The sequence below is a fragment of the Canis lupus genome, chromosome 27 (assembly GCF_048164855.1).
Source record: "Canis lupus baileyi chromosome 27, mCanLup2.hap1, whole genome shotgun sequence".
Lineage (NCBI taxonomy): Eukaryota > Metazoa > Chordata > Mammalia > Carnivora > Canidae > Canis > Canis lupus.
The window spans coordinates 20143445-20158737 of NC_132864.1; the positions used below are offsets into that span (position 1 = coordinate 20143445).

General features: G+C 45.9%; 1 protein-coding gene and 1 long non-coding RNA gene across 2 annotated transcripts in view; one reads left to right on the top strand and one right to left on the bottom strand.

Moving 5' to 3' along the window:
* FBXW8 (F-box and WD repeat domain containing 8) overlaps positions 1–15293 on the top strand; it is a 120969-nt gene that overhangs the window by 102971 nt on the left and 2705 nt on the right. Inside the window, exons 9-11 of the mRNA XM_072802680.1 lie at positions 11828–12001; positions 14280–14390; positions 14920–15159. Coding sequence (XP_072658781.1) covers positions 11828–12001; positions 14280–14390; positions 14920–15052 — 418 coding nt within the window. The 3' untranslated portion in view covers positions 15053–15159. The remainder of the gene's footprint in view (positions 1–11827; positions 12002–14279; positions 14391–14919; positions 15160–15293) is intronic.
* Positions 518–13349, bottom strand: LOC140619377 (uncharacterized). Its single transcript, XR_012019274.1, has 2 exons — positions 10454–13349; positions 518–4041 (listed from the first exon to the last, which is right to left on the bottom strand). It is a non-coding gene; the product is annotated as an uncharacterized lncRNA (long non-coding RNA).

Here is a 15293-nt window from a genome sequence, read left to right on the forward strand (position 1 = left end):
ATTGATGATTCCCCAAATCTGAGTTTTTTTTCTCTTGAGAGGGTCACATTTTCCTCAGGGTTTTTTTTTGGGGGGGGGGTGTTTTTTGTTTTTGTGAGGTGGGGGGTGAGGTGTGTATGTCGAGTAATTTTAGATTTTAGATTGTATCCTGGACATTTGGAATGTTATGCTGTGTCCACTTGTGTCCAACTTTGTCCTGTTGTACAATCTTGTGGAGAATGTTTTTTGTTTTAGGGGGACCTGGGTGGCTCAGTCGGTTAAGTGCCTGACTCTTGACCTCAGCTCAGATCTTGATCTCAGGGTCATGAGTTCAAGCCCATGTGGGCTCCAGCATGGAGCCTACTTAAAAAAAAAAAAAAAAAATGTTTATCGTAAATAGGCAGTCACCCTGGTTAGGTTCAGACTGCAGGTCTGTCTTGCCTTCTGTGGGTGGTGATTCTGGTGTCGGCTTAATTTTCAAAGGTTTTGTTATGCTTCTCTGGCTCTATCCCGCACATATGTTACTCAATAGTTAGTCTGAGATAGTAGTGGTTTTTTATTTTTTAAATTGAAAATAGTTGACATGCAATATTATATTAGTTCAGGTATACAACATAGTGATCCCAATAACCCATTATCCATTATCACCAGAATAAGTATAGTTACCATCTATTACCATATAATTATCACAACATTCTTAACTGTATACCCTGTGCTGTACTTTTCATTTCTGGGACTTATTTATTTTACACCTAGAATTTTGTACTCTCTTACTCTCCTTCACAATTTTGCTCATCCTCCCATCCCCCCATTCCTCTGACAACCACGTTTGTTTTCTGTATTAATAGGGTGTTCCTGTTTTTTGTTCATTCAGTTGTTTTTTAGATTCCACATCTGTGAAATCATATGATATTTGTCTTTTTTATTTACTTTTCTCAGTATAATACCTTCTAGGTCCATCCGTGTTGTAAATAGGAAGACTTCATTTTTTATGGTTGAGAATATCCCGTTGTATATTTATACCACATCCTTATCCATCCATCTATCGATGGACACCTAAATTGCTTCCATATCTTGCTCTTGTAAATAATGCCACCATAAACAGAGGAGTGTGTGTATCTTTTCAAGTTAGTGTTTTTGTTTTCTTTGAGTAAATAACCAGTGGAATTTTAAATTTTTTTAGGAACCCCCCCCCCGCCCATACTGTTTTCCAAACTGGCTGTACCAGTTTATGTTCCCACTAACAGTACATAGGATCCTGCTTTCTCCGTATCCTCACCAAGACTTACTTCTTTTTGATACTAGCCATTTTGACTGGTAAGGGGTCCTATCTTATTGTGGTTTTGATTTGCATTTCGCTGTTGATTAGTGGTGTTGAGCATCTTTCATGTGTCTTTTGGCCATCTCTGTGTCTTCAGAAAAAATGTCTATTCAGGTCCTCTAGAGATGGCAATATTTTAAATCTTAGTTGAGATTTCAGAGCCTTTGCTATAACTGGGTTGGAGCTGTCCTGCATAGCTCAGAGATGAGCCTGAGATAGTGTGGGGTCTTGTACAAATAATAACAGGCTCTCCTTCAGTTTGTTCCTCTCTTCATCCCTATACTTTCCAGCTTCCAGGGGGTTTCTATCCCTTGGGTTTCCAGAGGGTTTCTCTCAGTTTTACCTGCCTGCTTCACTACCACCATGCAGTGCTATGACTAGAGACTGCCTCGGGGGCAAAACAACAGAGAAAAGAGGGAGAAAAATCCCCATAAGCCACCCCCCCACACACACACATTCTTTGGACTGCAAGAGCCCTTTTCCTTGGTCTTCAGAAGGTGACATTTCTTTTAGAGTTTGAGCTCCTACACCACCACACTGCTCTGCTCTTGGAGCTCATACTTGGGGCATGGCTAAGGGAGAAGAGGCTCCCCTTTCTCCATGTGGCTACTTCCTCCACAGCCCACCATTTTGAGTTGACTCTCCAGGATCCTCAGATATTTGCTTTTTGTGTCTCATCCAGAGGTTTTGGCTGCGGTCAGCAGGAGACAGGCAGCAACGGGCTTAATTCTTCTTGGCCAGAACCAGAACTCCCACTTTCTCTTCAATAAATGAGTAGTTGGCAGTTGGGAGCTGTGTTAGGTGAGGCCTCTTCCCATTCTTTCTGTTCTCCAGCTCCTCAGCAGTGGCCTGCTCATTCCCATCATGAAGTCAGGGATCTGGAACAGAGCAGCTCATCAGTGTTCTGCAGGGAGAATCAAAGTAGGAGCTGGTGGTAAGGGCCTCTGTCAGGGTGAGAGTGGGTTGCCAAGGCAACAGCCACTGCACCAACAGTTCTCACTGCCTTTTCACCCTGTAATCTCAAGATTAGTTTTTAAATTTTTAGCAGCATTATTGAGATAAAATTCACATGCCTACAATTTGCCAGTTGAAATAGTACAATCCAGGGTAACATTCACAAGGTTGTGCAGCCATCACCATCATTCCCAACGGAAACCTGTACCCACTAGCAGCCACTCCCCATTCCCCTCCAGCTCTAGACAACCACTGTTCTATCTTCTGTCTCAGGAACCTGTTTGGGACATTTTATATAAATGGAATCATATAAAATAGGATCTTTCATGACTGGCTTCTTCCACTTGGGATGATGTTTCCAAGAGCAACTTGCATTGTAGCATGAATCACTACTTCATTCCTTCCCTGGCCAAATAGGATGCCACTGTATGAATATACCATATTTATTCATTCATCCGTTATGAAACATTTAGGTTGTTTCCACTTTTTGACTATTAGGAATACTGTATCATTCAAGTACAAATTTCTGTGTAGACATAGGTTTTCAGTTTTCTTGGCTATATACTGAGGAGTGGAATTGCTGGCTTATATGGTAACTCAACATTGAACCTTTTCAGGAACTTCCAGACTCTTTTCGAAAGTGGTTGTGCCATGTGATGTTCCCACTGGCAGCAGACGATGGTTCTGATTTCTCTACATCCTCTCCAGTCCTCACTCTTGTCTCTAATTACAGTGTAACGGGTATGAAGTGGCAGCTCATTGTGGTTTTGATTTTCATTCTCCTGGTGGCTAATGATGTTGAACATCCTTTCATGTGCTTTTTGGCCTTGTCAGATAAATGTCCATTCAGATCCTTGGCCTGTTTTTTGGCTAGGTTCTTTGTCTTTTTATTTATTGAGTTGTAAGAGTCTTTCATAGATTCCAGATACCAATCCTTTATCAGATATGATTTGTAAGTATTTTTTCCCAATCTGTGGGTTGTCCCTTCATTCTCTTGGTGGTGTCTTTTGAAGCACAAAAGTTTTTTCTTTTTCTAAAGATTTTATTTATTTATTCATGATAGACATAGAGAGAGAGAGGCAGAGACACAGGCAGAGGGAAAAGCAGGCTCCATGCTGGGAGCCTGACGTGGGACTCAATCCCGGGACTCCAGGATTGTGCCCTGGGCCAAAGGCAGGTGCTAAACCGCTGAGCCACCCAGGGATCCCCCAAAGCACAAAAGTTTTTAATTTTGATGAAGTTCAGTTTATCTGTTTTTTTCTGTCACTAGTGCTGTTGGTGTCACACTGAAGAAGCCCTCTCCTAGCCCAGGGTCACAAAGATTTACTCTTAAGTTTTCTTCCAAGAATTTTTCTAGTTTTGGCTGTTACATTGAGGTCCCAATGCAGTTAGAGTTAATTTTTGTGTATGTTGTGAGGCAGGAGTGCAACTTCATTCTTTTGCATGGATGTCCAGCTGTCCCAGTGCTGTCTGTTGAAAAGACTATTCTGTGCCCCATTGAACTGTTCAGCACCATTGTTGAAAATCAACTGACCATAAAATAGAGGGGTTAGTCTAGGTATATTCATCTGATTAAAATTTGAAATCTAAAAGGATGTTAAAGTAAGCTAAATATTTCCATGTTTCCAGTTTGGCATCATGTGCCTTATTTTTTTGGTGGTGGTGGTGGTCGTCGGGGGTTATATACATCACCATTATTGCCCACAGGTGGCATCACAGGCAGGCTTGCTAGAGGTGGATCGCAGGATGTTCACAGAGCTCTTGAAGACCACCCGGCACTGGCCCAGCTGAGGAAACAGAGCCAGAAAGATCGAGTGATGGGTCTGAGGGTTCTACTGCTCATTATGGGCAATAGAAGAACCCCAAGCCTCAGAGATACAGCTTTAAAACGCAGAGCTCTGAGCAGATCCTAGAGTTGGATAATTAAACTGGGTCATTCTGCTTAAAACTGCACATTCTTCTAGTTGCTGTTTAAAATGAATCCTTCACCAGAGGCCATCATCAGTGCTCTAGAGAGAGCTATTGATTTTGGCATATAAGGTTCTATTTAAGATTCTCTAATAGCCCAGGTTCAGTGGGACAAAACAGAATCATGTATTGATTTCTTTAAAAAAAAAAAATACTAGCTTCCTTGATTAATTTGGTCTTTAAAAAAAGCGGGGGGGGGGGGGGACTCCATTTTAATGCTTCCTTATTTGTTCCCTCTATTTTCTGGATAGAAATATAGCTTTAGGTCAGGTTCTTCTAAATGAAACTGCCAAGCCAGTCTGAATAGGCTTCATCTTTGCCATCAAATACAGTTTGCCTTATTATCATACAGAACTATTTAATCCAAGCCAATGGGAGGCAGGCCCTGGGTGGTGACCCCCAGTTAAAGAGTCTCAGAGCTTACTTCTGGCCCTGACGAATGCGAAGTTGTGGTGTGCTGCTGCCTGCTGTCAGAGAGAGAGTGAGTGGGGCGTAAATGTTGTGTTTGCTCCATCTGCAAGTGTTATAATAAGTTATTCAAAGCTCTTAGCACAGGACCAACCAGAGCGTGCCTCCCTCTCAGTTCCAGCACGTTTTCCTGCCCATCAGATGGATGCTCCTCTGCTGGAGTCTTTGGAAGGTTCTGGTGTCTTTTATTTTAATTGGCGGGCTAGAGCCGACTCCTATGGTGTGATTTTCATTAGAGAGGGGCTGGAGAGAGGGAGTGTTGGAACAGCCCTCCAAACCCAACCATGAATATTAAACATAATACAATTACAGCTTTTGGACCAATTATATTTCTTTTCAATGGGCAAAGTTGACGAAATAGTCACTAGATAGGAAGTCACAATATCTACCATTGGCTTCTTTCTGTCCCTGGAATTCATTGTCCTGGCATGATTTTGTGCCCATTTGCTGTGCTACCTGTTTCCCAGCACCGAGTCTTTAACTGGAGTGCTGAGGCTACAGCTCTGCCAAGGGACACGGTTCAGGTTGATGCCGCACGCTGTCAGATGTGCAAGGCTGACACCGGGTTCTTAATGTGGATTGGAATGGCTCGTGTGGACTTTGCACACTGTGGGGTGTGCTATTTCTATGTGTTGACAAGAAAGCAGAGTGATGGCTCTCTAAGGAGATATGCTAGAAATACTTTTCCCTTTTTCCTTTGGGGAGAAGTTCACATCTCTTTTGGCCCATTTTCATTTTCTTAGTGACGTAAAATACACAAATGCTGTATCTTTTGGTGTATTTGTTTATTTTGTTTGGAGCCACCCATGCTGGTATCTAAATACAATAGGAAAACAGATGGCAAACTTTGAACTTCTGGACCAAATTTGTGTTTGCCTTTGTCTCCCTAACAGCCAAACTGTAAATTATGGAGTATAAATATTCAACAGAGGAGCTCTTTATGAAAATCACCACAGCAAAATAGACCCTTATTAACCAAATATGTGCTGAAAAGTGCTTGGGCTAGAACCTTCCTCCTCCCCACAACACCCCTTTGCATGTTGCTCTTTGCGAGCAGTGCAGCTGTTGCCTATGGGCAGCGCTTCTTTTACAGCATTTATACCTTTTCTCACTTCTCTTACGCAGAATGCCTCAAGTGGCTGTAAGTGCTGAGAGGGAGACCTTTGTTTTCCAAGTCTGGTCCCTGCTCTCTCTGCATCTGTAGTCCCAGACCCCTCCCCGGGGAGGGAGGATCGCGTGGCCGGCCATAGTAACAGAGCTCATCATTGTGCTGCATCGCCCAGGTGGTGCCCTGAGCTAGCCAGAAAGAATGAATGAGTCTCTCCTCTGTGTTCTAGGACTACATATTTCTAAAATCCAGTTTTATTTGAAACACAGCATACAGCTAGGAGTGTATGTAAGCTATGTGTACAGTTTGAACAATCACAGAATGCCTGCATCTACCACCCACCCCCCTGCCCAGCTTAAGAAAGAGAGCGTGACCGGTACCTCTGGAGACCTCTGGGTGCCCCCCCTTCCCCATCATGAATGAGTTCCTGTTTCTGAAACAACATGGCAGTGTCTACACTTAATCCCTCTACTGCCACTCTTACTCAGGGTAACTGCTGTTACCAATTCAAATGTGTCCTTCCCCAGTCTTAAATTTTTTCTTTTCTTTTTTTTTTTTTCTTTCAGAGAAAGGGTGGGAACAGGGGAGGGAAAGAGAGAATCTCAGGCAGGCTCCACACCCAGTGCAGAGCCTGACCCAGGGCTGGATCTCACAACGCTGAGATCTTGACCTGAGCCGAAACCGAGTCAGATGCTCAACCAACTGTGCCACGCAGGTGCCTGCAAAATCTTAAAAATTTTCAACTTTACTTAAACAGGTAACCTACACATTCAAGACAATTCAAAAGCACAATGGAGAGAAGCCAGGGTTCTGGCCACTTCTCTTCCTGAGCAGCCTAATCGTCCTCCTCAGCCGAAACTGCCTATTAGCGTTCTCCAGAGGGTGCCTATACACACACAGCACAGACACATTTATTCTTCACCCCCCACACCTGTCACGCCACTGGGCCCGTGCTCCTCACGTGCAGCAGTGGCTTGGTGACAGCCTCCTACAGGCATGCACAGCTCTGCCTCCTGTAAAGACTCCGCAGGGGCACTGTATGGTACATGTTGTTTCTAGTATTTCCGGCCCCTCTGATAACCATTCCTCAATAGGTAATGCCCTTTTTCCCCTTAGGTTGCTTTTAAGACCTCTTTTGTCTTTTGCATTTTCTCACTTCAGTGTGATGCTCTTAAATATGTAATCCTTATTTTGCATTAATGCTCATACAGTGTGAGTATGCAATGCCTTTCATTAATTCTAGAAAAATACCAGCCATTAACTCTCTTTGAATATTGCTTCCTTGCCATACACTGTTTTCTCCTTCTGGAACTTCTTTTGGACACATGGTGAACTGTCCCTTTATCATTTGCATGTCTTAACCCCTTGGTCACATTTTTCCTCTGTTTATCTGTGCTCCATTCTAGGTCATCTCTCAGATTTGCCATTTAATCACATATTAGTCTGAATTTAATTTCAGGAGCCATGTCTTCATTTACAGAAGTTTTACATGGCTGTTTTTGGTTGTTTTTAAAGGAGTCGTCTCCTACTCCCACTCCCCACCCCGCTTTGGGTGGGCCCGGGTCTTACCATCTTGCTGCCATGTTTTGGGGAGATCTAACCCTATTGATTCCTGAGTTTGGCACCTGCTCACAGCCTCACTTTACCTCACCCTACCTCACCCTAGGCTCTCCAGGCTACTTTCCAGTTTGGGACCTGGGGCAGTCACTTGCTTTGTGAATCCAGCAGTGCACTTTAAATGGTGTTATTTATCCAATGGTAGTAATTTATTTTCAGTGGGAGAGTCTAAAGTTTGAGACAGAAACCCCATCTTTTGCTACTGAAAACAGTGCTGTGGCTAATGCCCCTGCATGTCTGTGTATGTATTTGTATGTGTGTGTATGTATGTATGTACTATATATATATATATATACATATATATATATATATATATATATATAGTCTAAATTCCTAGAAGCGGAATTGCTAGATCAAAAGTAAAGTCTGTTGTTTGTTGGAAATTGCCAGATCATGCTCCAAAGAGGGGATTGTGCTCCTATCAAGTGTTATGGATGTACCTGTCTGTCCAAGGCTCCCTAGTGTGGAGGGTCTTATGGAGTTTACCACCAAACTTGACCTTTGCCAGGTAGATAGGTGACAGGTGGTATCGAACTATAGTTTTAGTTCATAATTTCTCTCATTACCAGTGAACATAACTCACAAATGTTTAAAAGCCATTAGTATTTTCCTGTGAACTTTTTTCCTTAGCTTTTCTCTTATTTTAATATTAGGTTATCAAACTTTACTTTCAATTTGAAGGAATTTTTTTTTTTTTACAAGAAATTAGCCAGTTACCTCTGTTGCAAACATTATCCCCAGTTTATCACTTGCCTTTGATTTTTTTTCTCCATGTGGGAAGAATTTAGACACTTATATGTAGTTATCAATATTTTCCTTTTTGACTTCTGGGTTTTTTGTTTAGAAGGGCTTCCCTATTCTGAATATTCTTATAGTTGATTCTATTTAACTCTTTGAGCCATCTAGAATTTATTTTGATGCAATGTGGCTGGAAGAGCTACAAGATGGGAAAGTTGTTAGAAGGTATTTTGTGTTTAATTGCTTTTATAAGTGGGATCTTTTTTTAATAATTTTTAAAATTTTTGTATTTATTTATGATAGTCACAGAGAGAGAGAGAGAGGCAGAGACACAGGCAGAGGGAGAAGCAGGCTCCATGCCGGGAGCCTGATGCGGGACTCGATCCCGGGACTCCAGGATTGCGCCCTGGACCAAAGGCAGGTGCCAAACCGCTGCGCCACCCAGGGATCCCGGGATCTTTTCTTTGAGTACATTTTTTTTTTTTTAATTTTTTTTGTTAGGGTTTTATTTATTTATTCATGAGAGAGGCAGAGACACAGGCAGAGGGAGAAGCAAGCTCCAGGCAGGGAGCCCGATGTGGGACTCGATCCCGGGTCTCCAGGATCAGGCCCTGGGCTGAAGGCAGCGCTAAACTGCTGAGCCACCCGGGCTGCCCATCTTTGAGTACATTTTTTAAAACTCGTGGTTGTTTGTATCTAAGATAGATAGCTATTGATTTTGACATATTCATTTAATACTGAATTATCTTCAACTGTCCTCTCTAATAAATTTGTCCATTTCTTTTTTTTATCTAATTGTATCTATTTTTAAAGACAATGTGAAGTATTAGTAGGGGATCCCTGGGTGGCTCAGCGGTTTGGCACCTGCCTTAGGCCCAGGGCGTGATCCTGGAGTTCCGGGATTGAGTCCCGCATCGGGCTCCCAGCATGGAGCCTGCTTCTCCCTCTGCCTGTGTCTCTGCCTCTATCATAAATAAATAAATAAATCTTTAAAAAAAAAAAAAAGTAGATCACTATCTTTTAAAGTCTTCATTAGAAATAAATGTTATATCTCATCGAATTTCTTTTCAGCATCCATGTGACTCAGCATCCATGGAAAAGACTTTGGTTTTCCTTATTTGTTGTCATAACTTGGGGAACTATATTAATAGACATCCTGAATGGATTCTGCTGTATTTTATTCAGGACTAAGCATTGATACCGATCTTGATACTCTGCCCTCTTTGTCAGTTTTGTGGCTGGCAGCATGCTGGCTTCACATATAGAACTGGGGAGCTGTCGTCCTTCCCTGCTGGGCTGTGGAGGGGTTTGCAAAGCCCCAGGGGCTCCTCCCTCCAGGGTGGGCCCATTTAGCTTGTTTGTGGGGACTGTTGCTCCCTCCACAGCTTTCCCTGTCTGCTCATTGTTACTTTTTCTATCCTTGGGGATCATTTGGGTAATTCTTATTTTTCTAGAAAGCTATTTCATCTAGGTTTTCAAATTTGGAGACTTAAGAAAATCATCTTAAACCCAAGTAGATTAGGACTCAGGAAACTGGGGGATCCCTGGGTGGCTCAGCGGTTTGGTTCCTGCTTTTGGCCCAGGGTGTGATCCTGGAGACCTGGGATCGAGTCCCGCGTCGGGTTCCCCACAGGGAGCCTGCTTCTCCCTCTGCCTGTGTCTCTGCCTCTCTCTCTCTTCATGAATAAATAAAATCTTAAAAAAAAAAAAATGAACCATAGGACTTAAGAAACTGAATTACTGGGACGCCTGGGTGGCTCAGCGGTTGGGCGTCTGCCTTCGGCCCAGGGCGTGATCCTGGGGTCCCGGGATCGAGTCCCGCATCGGGCTCCCTGCATGGAGCCTGCTTCTCCCTCTGCCTGTGTCTCTGCCTCTCTCTCTCTTCATGAATAAATAAAATCTTAAAAAAAAAAAAATGAACCATAGGACTTAAGAAACTGAATTACTGGGACGCCTGGGTGGCTCAGCGGTTGGGCGTCTGCCTTCGGCCCAGGGCGTGATCCTGGGGTCCCGGGATCGAGTCCCGCATCGGGCTCCCTGCATGGAGTCTGCTTCTCCCTCTGTCTGTGTCTCTGCCTCTATGTCTCTCATGAATAAACAAATAAAATCTTTAAAAAAAAAAAAAAAAAAAGAAAAAAGAAAAGAAAAGAAACTGAATTACTTAAAAAAAAAAAAGAAACTACCAAAAAAATTTAGGTCCATTTTTTTTCCCCAGGTAGTTTTACCAAACATTTACTAAACTGTCCCCTTTGTCATTATAAAGCTTTTTGTTCCGAAGTTCCCCTCCCTGTGTAACCTACATTGAGTTTTACTTTGTGATCCATTCACAGCACTGTTAGTAGGAGGGTTTGTCCTGGGTGCATCTGTGACTCAGCAAGCATGTCAGGTCCTGAGCGGTCGGTCTGGTGCGACCTTTGAGTGTTTTATACGTCTTCCCATGGCCTGTGTGTTCTGCCAGTATTTTGCTACATCCCTTTCTTTTAGAAAGTATCCACAGGTAGCTGATTTGGGGTCATTTTCTGTTAAAAACAAACAAAAACAAAAAAATCTTAATTATGTATTTAAACTTGATAGGTGCACTGGGTATAGAATTTTTGTTTCAAATAAGTGCTCCTCAGAAAACAAAAAAATAGATCTGTGCATGCACGCTCAGAAACTAGGAGTTTAGGACACAGAATGTGTTTCAGATGGTCTCTTCTCACCACGTGTCTGGACCACATTGAGCATGTTAGCATTAGGTTTGTCCAGCTCCCCTTGCTAAGTGCTAGGGTCTTGTCCTGTTTGACTTGCAGTACAGAGGCTGCTGAATTCATCTGTACTGAAATTTTGCCACATTTTTGCTCTTATGGCTTATTTCCGGAACTATGTTGGTGTTTCTGCTGGATGAGAAATTTGTCTCATTATCTAATTTGTCCATATGTGGAAAATCAGCATATACTTAGATAAGAGTAGTTTTTAAAGGGGTTCTTAAATTCAGATTATGACAAGGCAAGAAATTATTTTGAGACTTCAGATGAGTGACAGCCAAGTGTCCACATATTTTTATCATGATTCTCTTCTCCGTCATCAAGTAGGGACACATTCCTCTCCAAATTTCAACAAGAGAGTGATGAACTTACCAAGTCTCGAGTTAAATAGCAGAAAAGAGCTAATTTCCCAACCGGAAAATTAGGGTCTGGGTTGCAGAAAAGTGTGGCTGGTTTACCACTTGCCCCTAATCGAATCTGACGCTGCCCACAACTATGCTGGCTGCTGAACTCACCCCAGGCCCCTGGGCCAGCCTGCACAGACCAACACCAGCCCCGACTCTTATCCTTCTGGGTGGACTTGTGCTCAGGACAGGCATGTGTCCTGTCGAGCAGAGAAAGAGTATGACACGTCAGCTAATGGATTCGTCTTAAGTCTCTCGTTCCAGGGGCTTTTAAATCATTCTGACCTGACTGTCGCAGGCACAGTCAGCTTGCTCAGGCCTCATGCAGCTTAGTCTCCTGCAAAAGTGTAGAAGGGGGTAAAACTTCTCTGTCAGTATTTAGATGTTTGCAACCCAAGGGGTTTTCTTAGGTTCTGTTTTGACAAGATCATTGTACATAGATCCGCACAATTGAACACTAATGTATCATTTTGGGCTTTAACTCGCATCCCATTCCACTCTGTGCTCATTTTGGGCCTTCTAGGGTGAGGATCCATGACCTCCGCACTGACAAAATCGCCCTGTCACTCTCTGCCCACCAACTGGGAGTGTCTGCGGTGCAGATGGACGACTGGAAGATAGTCAGCGGAGGCGAGGAAGGCCTGGTCTCGGTGTGGGATTATCGCATGAGCCAGAAGCTGTGGGAAGTGCACTCCAGGTAACCGAGCGCTAATGGTACCGGCCACCTGAGCCAGTTCTCCGCGCCCACATGCATGGCCACCCTGTCCCCGCCACGCAGCCCCGGGGCAGGCTGCGGTGGTTCCGATTCTCAGGCCAGGAACCCTGGTTACTGGAGAGGCAGCTCCTCTCGGTGTTCGTGCTACCGTGACTCCTACCCAGCTCAGGTAGACAAGACCTATAGGGATGCCCCGGCTGCGTGCCCCACATCAGAGCCCCCAACGGGCGTGACCCTGACATCTGCTTGTTTTCCTCTTTTTAGAAGGGCACCATAGGGCTGAAAGTATTCAGGCTTTGTTTCAACTTCATTATCCCATGCTTTGGGCGGGCGGCCTCACAGACGTAGGCCCATCATATTAAGGAGGCCTGTCTCCTGGAACTGACTTGAGGCCATCTTGCCTGGGGCGAGGGCTCTGTCTCTACCTCACCCCACCCTCCATGCCTCCCGTGGGAGCCTCTGCTCCTGGGGCAAGGTGAGGAGGAAAGCCTTCTTTCCCAGAGACAGATCCTGGGAAGTGGAATCTGAGCATAAGAAGAAGAAATACATAGATGCCAAGACCTGCAAATACAAATTGCAAGTCATGGTGAAGGCAGTGCAGGCCAGGTCAGGTACAAAAGGAGGCAAGGTTTTAAAAGAGGAATTGGCTGCTGCTTAGAGAGCAGTGGGAGCTAGTGCTCATTCCCTTCAGCAGCTTTTACCAGACTTGAGCCCTGGGTCCTGTCTACACTGCCTGACTGTCCAGCCCTGCTTTACTCAGTAAACAGGTGTGTAATCCCGTTTTCTGCTTTCTGTGGTGATGCATGGACTTGCCACCAGGTGGTGCCAAAAGGCAACCAAAACTCCTCCGTGTTGGCATCCCAGATACACCTGCCAGTAGAGAGGCCCTTTTATTGCTTTCAAGAGCCCCCTATGATTGGCTTACGGAGCTGATCAATCTCCCCTTCTAGGCGGCTCCAGCCTCCAGGGCCACCATCCCTTCTCCCTCTTGCCAGCAGTAGCTCCATCTACTTCACTAGGCCGGCACTCCAGCAGGTCCCTCCAGTGCATCATTTGGATGAAGCCTGGGTCAGTAGAGTCTTCCCCAGAATTTTACCGTCCCAGCACTTGTCTTCCTAGCTCATTTGTAGACATACCACTGGTCCTCAACTCTGGTTACTTGCTTGTCCCTGGCAAGATCCCCATTTCTACCAGGATAGGAGTGGGCCTCACTTCAGTCTCCCACCCAGAGCTTCTGTGCTCGCCAGGTCCTCACCTGCCAGTGCACACAGCTGGTCTGGGTTCTCTTGAGCTTCTGATCAAGCCCTGCTATACCTGAGAGCCTCTTCCATCAAACAGCTTTAGCCCCCACCCCACCCCCCACCCCCAGTCCTCCCACCTTACTGGGCCCCTAGCAAAATCTTCCAGCCATACTCTCTTCTAGCTGGTGTCCTGAATCCTGGACTGACCAGGCCAGCCTCTGATGCCCCTGAACGTTCGATACTTTCAAGAGAATGTTCTGTTTCAGCCACGAAGCCTCCCCCTGCTTTGTGGGGGATCTCAGGAGCAGCCCCTGCTCCACCGGCACAGATTTTTCTCTTGTCTCTGCCTTCCTCAGAGGCCTGTGGCCCAGTGTGGAATCCTCTGTCCCATCCTGGGGGCTCCTGATCTTTCTCATACTCTAGAAACATTGTTTCCCCTTTGTGGGAATGCATCTGAGCTAGTTAGGAATCCTCTGATGGAGGCTCCTGCTTGCATGAGGACATCTTTTATATCCTGTGTCTCCTGGCTGATGCTAGGACCATATGAGGCACTGGATGAAAGTTTTCAAAATGAAGCAAAGGCTTTGTTACATGGATTTCAAGCCATTGTTGCAAAATCTGGCAGCACAAAAGCACATGCAGACAGCCTGTACCTCCTTAGGAGGAAGAGCCTTTACGGATCAGCCCCATTCCCCGCAGCCGGGTGGCCCAGCTTGCAGAACTTGTCCAAGGCTGGCCAGCAGTGGGGCTGTTCTCTACCACATATGGCTAACCTCCTCTATGTCCAGAACGTATCATGGTGCAGGGTAGTCAAGCAGGGGGCACCCAGATTTGTTGACAGGACGGCCCAGTGTGTAGACCTCAGGCAAGACCTTGCCCCTCTGCAGGCCCTGGTTTGTCCTCTGTTAATGAGAAGCTTGGCAGAGGGTTCTAGAGTCCCTTCTACTCTAAACCTCTAGGAGGATGTGCCCCATTTGGGGGGTTTCCCATTCCTATACCTCTCTCTTGTCATGTTCCAGGCACCCCGTTCGTCACCTGTCCTTCAACAGCCACAGCCTCATCACGGCCAACGTGCCCTACGAGAGGGTGGTGCGCAACACTGACCTGGACAACTTCACCACTCACCGGAGGTCAGCGGGCTGGGCTGGGGCTGCAGGAGTGCAGAGCAGGTCATCTTAGTTTGATTTCATTCTGGAATCCCTCCAAGCCACCTTGTCTCCACAGGGTCACAGGCAACAAGCCATTTTCATAGAAATTGTGAGCTTATGTGGCTGTGTGGGTAGTAGCGCGTGGGGTGGGGATGCCCAGGGGGGCTGAGCACTCAAACTGCTGTGGCTAGATGCCCAGCAACAGTGGCATAAGCCCAGTCCTTATGCTCAGTCTGCAGGGTGACTCGGTTTCCCCCACTCCCAGAGACCCCGTGCAAGTATGTCTTATAGTCTGCTGGCTGGCCTTCCCTGACGTGGACCCCCCACCCCAGCTGGCCTCATCAGACTCATGTCGATTCCAGAGATTCTGAGTGTCCAACCCCCGTAGGGGCCCAAGGGACCTGTGTGATATAGGAAGCGTGTCATATCTCAGGTGAACGCACAGACCTGCCCTGGGGAGCGGGCCAGCAGCACCAAACTGACCCCCTTGCTGTCCCTGTGCTTCCCCTAGACACCGAGGGCTGATCCATGCCTACGAGTTTGCAGTGGACCGGCTGGCCTTCCAGAGTGCGCTGCCCGTCTGCCGAGCGTCCTGTGACTCCGCGGCAGGCTACAACTATGACCTTGCGCTCGCCTTTCCCTAGGGCCACCGTTAGGGGACAGCCTCCTTGGGAGCACGGAGAGGAGTGGGTGGAACCAGAGCTGATGGATTTTACCACGACCAAGGAGCTCTGCACCAGGTTTTTAACACCTGGGATCCCTGGGTGGCGCAGCGGTTTGGCGCCTGCCTTTGGCCCAGGGCGCGATCCTGGAGACCCGGGATCGAATCCCACGTCGGGCTCCCGATGCATGGAGCCTGCTTCTCCCTCTGCCTGTGTCTCTGCC